The 5,036-nt window shown below is 38.8% G+C and overlaps 1 protein-coding gene across 1 annotated transcript; it reads left to right on the top strand.

The window, feature by feature from the left end:
* Nucleotides 1-864: 864 nt before the first annotated feature.
* On the top strand, nucleotides 865-3,221 carry LOC107889913 (uncharacterized). Its single transcript, XM_016814450.1, has 7 exons — nucleotides 865-948; nucleotides 1,047-1,105; nucleotides 1,151-1,547; nucleotides 1,599-1,785; nucleotides 2,137-2,378; nucleotides 2,577-2,757; nucleotides 3,076-3,221. The coding sequence occupies exons 1-7, from the start codon at nucleotides 865-867 to the stop codon at nucleotides 3,219-3,221; spliced, it is 1,296 nt and encodes a 431-aa protein (XP_016669939.1).
* The last annotated feature ends 1,815 nt before the right edge of the window (nucleotides 3,222-5,036 follow it).

The following is a 5,036-nucleotide window of genomic DNA, read 5'->3' as shown; positions in this document are numbered from 1 at the left end:
TTCTGTATGTTTGCTTGTCTAATTCTACTGGGTTACATACTGAGTTTACATAAACTCACATCTATTTGTCTATTCTATCAGGTAATCTACAAATTTAGGCGGATTGGTATGGCAGAGACATAGTGGTGACCACTATATCGTAAAACAATTAAACTTAGTACTTTTGATTTATTTTAAATTTTAGACTTATTTGAGAGTTGTAATTTTTGGGGACTCCCTGGACTGTTTGGTTTTTAACTATTTATTTCTGGATTATTTTTCAATTTGATTACCTTGGTAAAATTGTTTCATTAAAATGATGGTTTTTATGCAAACAACGGCTTTCCTAAAAACACGACTGCATTTCCAAACTATAACGATTAAGGCTTCCGTTATAATAAGTTTTGGTGAAGAAACTGACTAATTTGTGGTTCTAATAAATCTCAAAGATTGATGTTTTACCAAGTTAAAACGGTTTCCAAAACCCATTCCTTGTGACACCAGATAAGCCATAACGTCTAGGCTGAGTTTGAGGTGTTACGTTTAGTAGTATTAGAGCCAGGTTACAAAACTGAGCTATGGATTTTGGGTTCCAAAATTGTGTTTTAAAAGAATTGGTTTTTAATTTTCTTGAATAATTTAGAAGTGTATGTGGTACACCAAGTCTCACGTGTCGATCCTGTAAGTACTTCTGAAATTTAGTAGAACTGTTCTGAAAACACTGTAGATAGCATTTATTGGAGACTGTACCGAAATAGTTAGAAATTGAAACTTCTGAAAACATCTCTAAACTTCTTATAACTTATGCATAAAATTTTTGTTAATAAATAAATACAGAAACTGATGCATAAAACTCTTTAATATAGGTTAAACTCGAATTATACAATGAGTGCTTGTGGAACTCGCAGACATGGTATTCATGGTCATGGTAGAGCTCGTAGGGGGCTCAAGCTGAGTCTTCCTCTCTGGGTAGCATGTCAAATTTGGATACAAGTGAGACACCAGTTTTGCCTGCTACTGAGATTGGGTCTTAAAGTTGCTCGGCTGGGGATGACGCTCTATCACAGGCCATGCTGAGGATATTGGAGAGGGTCACTAGACCTCACTTTGGAGCTGAGGGCCAAGGGTCGGTAACTGAACGACTTTAGTCCGATGGTGTTGAGCTATTTAGGGGTGTTAATGGAGTCGCCCCTAGTGTGGCCGAGTATTGGTTAGAGGCTACCGAGAGGATCATGAATGATTTGGACTGTACTCCTGAGCAGAAACTAAAAGGTACAGTCTCTTTGCTTCGCGATGAGGGTCATCAGTGGTGGTTGACAGTTGAGGAGGGTACCCAGCTTGATCCTTTGAGTTGGGATTTCTTTAAGACCACCTTCCAGAACAAGTATGTGAGAGCTAGTTATATGAATGCTCGTAGGTGTAAGTTCATGAATCTTACACAATGCGATAAATCTGTGGCTGAGTATGAGGCTGAGTTTCTAAAGTTGAGCCGCTACGCTCAGGGCATGATGTTGTCTAAGTATAAGAGGTGCGTCCGATTTGAGGATGGATTAAGGGATAATCTGAGGGTACTGATTGTTCCACAGAGGGAGTGAGAGTTAGCGGTACTGGTTGAGAAGGCGAAGATCACCGAGGATGTTAAGCGCGTGGAGCGCCAGAATAGGGACCGAGAGAAGGGTAAGAACAAAAGGGATTTAGAGTCCTCTAGTTCTGTTTTGAGGCCTAAGGAAAAGGCCAGATCTGATGGGCCGATTAGAGTGGGGGTTCCTGCTGCTCTTATTGGGATTCAGCCATGCAGTGATTGTGGTAAGTGTCATCCGGGCGAGTGTTGGAGGAGGATTGGGGCTTGTCTAAGGTGTAGGTCATTAAACCACTGTATTAGAGACTGTCCACAGCAGCTAGATTAGATGCAAGCTTCGGCTCCAGGTTCTGTGTAGCCTCACAGGGCAATTCAGCAGCCACCTAGGGGCCTTGGTTCTTTTAGGGGTGGTAATGGTTTGGGTTGTGAGGAGATAGCACCGCGCAGAGGTGCTAATTAGATAGAGGTGAAGTAGCCTACACTTGTCTATACTGCTCGACGCCCAGAGGACAAAGATGATCCAAATGTTATTACCGATAGGTTCTTAATTTCTGATAAACTTTATACTTCTCTTATAGACATAGGTTTTACACACTTCTATGGAGCTAGCACTGTATCTGAAAACATGGAGGTTACTGTTGAGAGCACTTCTAGTGAGATCATTGTACTCAGCCCGTTGGGGCAGTCTGTCCGGGTTAGTAAACTCTACAGGGATGTTTCATTAGAGGTGCATGGTACTGTTTTTCTGGTGAATCTGATGGAGCTTCCGTTTGGGGAGTTCGACTTAATTCTGGACATGGATTGGTTGGTCAAGCACCAAGTTAGTTTGCTCAACTAAGAAGGTCGTTCTGAGGATTGAGGATGATAGGGAAGTGGTCATAGTCGACGAGCATCGAGATTATTTGTCCAATATGATCTCCGATCTTGTGGCTAACAAACTAGTTCGGAAAGGATGTGAAACGTACTTGGCTTACGTCAGTGTTTCTGATTTTAGGAACTCTTCTATGAGGAAAATTAGAACAATAAAGGAATTTCGGATGTCTTTCCTGAGGAGTTACCGAGTTTACCTCCTAGTCGAGAGGTTGAGTTTGGGATCAAGCTTCTTCCGGGTACAGATCCAGTGTCTATTGCTCTATACCGTATGGCACTGAAAGTGCTTATTGAGCTTAAGGTTCAACTTCAAGAACTTCTAGATTGTGGTTTCATCCGTTCGAATGTGTCTCCGTAGGGGGCACTAGTTCTGTTTGTTAAGAAAAAGGATGGGACCATGAGTATGTATATTGATTATCGACAACTGAATAAGTTGACCGTGAAGAATAAGTATTCGCTTCCGAGGATCGACAACCTATTTGATCAGTTTCGAGGGGTTTCAGTGTTTTCTATTATTAATCTTCGATCTGTGTATCATCAATTTAGGGTTAAGGAAGTTGATGTTCTTAATACTGTATTTAGGACTCGTTATGGACACTACGAGTTCCTAGTTATGCTTTTTTGACTGACGAATACTCTGGCTGCAGTCATGGATCTAATAAACCGAGGGTTTCAGACTTATTTGGATCAGTTCGTCGTGATCTTCATTAACGACATTCTAGTTTACTCTAAGACTGAGGATGAACATGATGAGCATCTTAAAGTAGTGCTTCAGATTCTTCGTGATAAGTAGCTTTATGCTAATTTAAGCAAGTGTGAGTTCTAGTTGTTTGGAGTGACTTTTTTGGGGCACGTTATTTCTGCTGATGGGATTCGAGTTGATCCTCGAAAGATCGAGATTGTGCTTAATTGGAAACAACCTAAAAACATATCTGAGATCCATAGCTTTCTAGGTTTTGCAGGATATTACCAACGGTTTGTTGAGGGGTTCTTGATACGAACCCACCCTGCGAACTACTTTGTCAAGCTTACCAAGCTGAGCATTGCACTATTGGCAAGCAGATCCTAGCTCGTTTTCAGCTCCCTGAGCTCCGTCCAGCTCAATTCAGTTTATTATCGGGTTAATTTTGGTTTGACTCAGCTCATTAGAGCTCAACTCAATTTGATGCAAACTCATTGAGCTTGATTCGAAATTATTTAATTTCATGTAGCTTAATTTGCTGGAATAAATTAAATTAATTGAGTTAGTGAATTTTAGTTAAAGTCAACTCAAATAATTAGTTTCTTTAAGTGTGTCAAAATTTGGACATAATTAATTAAAGTTTAATGTGTCTTTAGTTAGGACAAATTAATTCCATGATAAAAATTAATTCTAGCCGAATTTAATTTGTTTTCTTAATCTATGACATGTTTTAATGTGTCTTAGTAAGTACATAGAATCAATGTGTCTGAATTAATACATGCATTTAAAGTGTCTTTAGTTAGGACAAATTAGTTTCATGATAAAAATTAATTCTAGCAGAATTTAATTTGTTGTCTTAATCTATGACATGTTTTAATGTGTCCTAGTAAGTATATAGAATCAATGTGTCTGAATTAATACATGCATTTAAAGTGTCCTAAGCTTAGACAAATTAAACAAGCTATTTATGTCTTAATCGAATTTAATTCATGCTGCTACTTTGTCCATCCAAATTTATGGTGCATGCTAATTGTTGTCCGAATTAAAGAGATGTTGGAAAAAGCATGGGACGAATTTAAGGAGTTGTTCAGCAAGCAATGGGTGTCCATTAAAGAGGCTGTTTGGGGCAAGCATGCATAGCTGAATTAATTGTTGTTTACTTGATGCATTAATTTGTTGTAGGTTCATGGAAAGAAATGAATTCAATGTGCAGCACTTAAGAGGATGTTTGTGCATGGCCAAGACATGTTCGTGGACGGCATTTATTGAAGTGTTTCCCATGCATGGACGACTTAAATGAGCTACTGAAGCATTAAAGAAAACATGCATGGATAACATTAAAAGTTGTTGAATTTTCCTTCTTCCCATATGCCTTTTCGTGGAGACCAATGGACAAAGAATTAAAGACATGCTGGTTGATATTTCCCAAGTGACCATTCGGCCAAAGCATGAATGAAGGCTTCCATTCATTCTCTCCTTAGCCGAATCCAGACATGGCTATCAAGCTCTCATGCTTCACATTCATTCAATTGAATTGCTTCTCCATGAAGTATGCCCAATGGCGTTCCAAGTAGCTGAATTTAGACTTAGTCACTTAATGATTTTTTCTAGTTTATTCTAGGATTTTCTAGCTGAATTTTACTTAGTCTTTAAGTAATGTTCTTTTATCCATTCGGCTACCTCCCCTTAGCTTATAAATAGTTGTTTGTTTTCATTTGAAAAGGTTGTTGAACTTTGATTATTGTTTATTTGTTAATGAAACTATTTGGTGAGATTCTTTTCTCCCTAATTTCATTGAAGACTTGTTGGCTTATCTAGGAAGCCTAGTGGCGTCAACCTATTTTTCATCTAACCCGAACTTATCACTAATCAGAGTGTGGCATTTGAAACTATACCAAGGTTCCTACTTTTCAAGTAGTGGGTCGA

The sequence above is a fragment of the Gossypium hirsutum genome, chromosome A09, assembly GCF_007990345.1.
Source record: "Gossypium hirsutum isolate 1008001.06 chromosome A09, Gossypium_hirsutum_v2.1, whole genome shotgun sequence".
Taxonomy (NCBI): Eukaryota; Viridiplantae; Streptophyta; class Magnoliopsida; order Malvales; family Malvaceae; genus Gossypium; species Gossypium hirsutum.
Note: the sequence above shows the minus strand (reverse complement) of the source record. Positions and strands in the feature narration are given on the sequence as shown.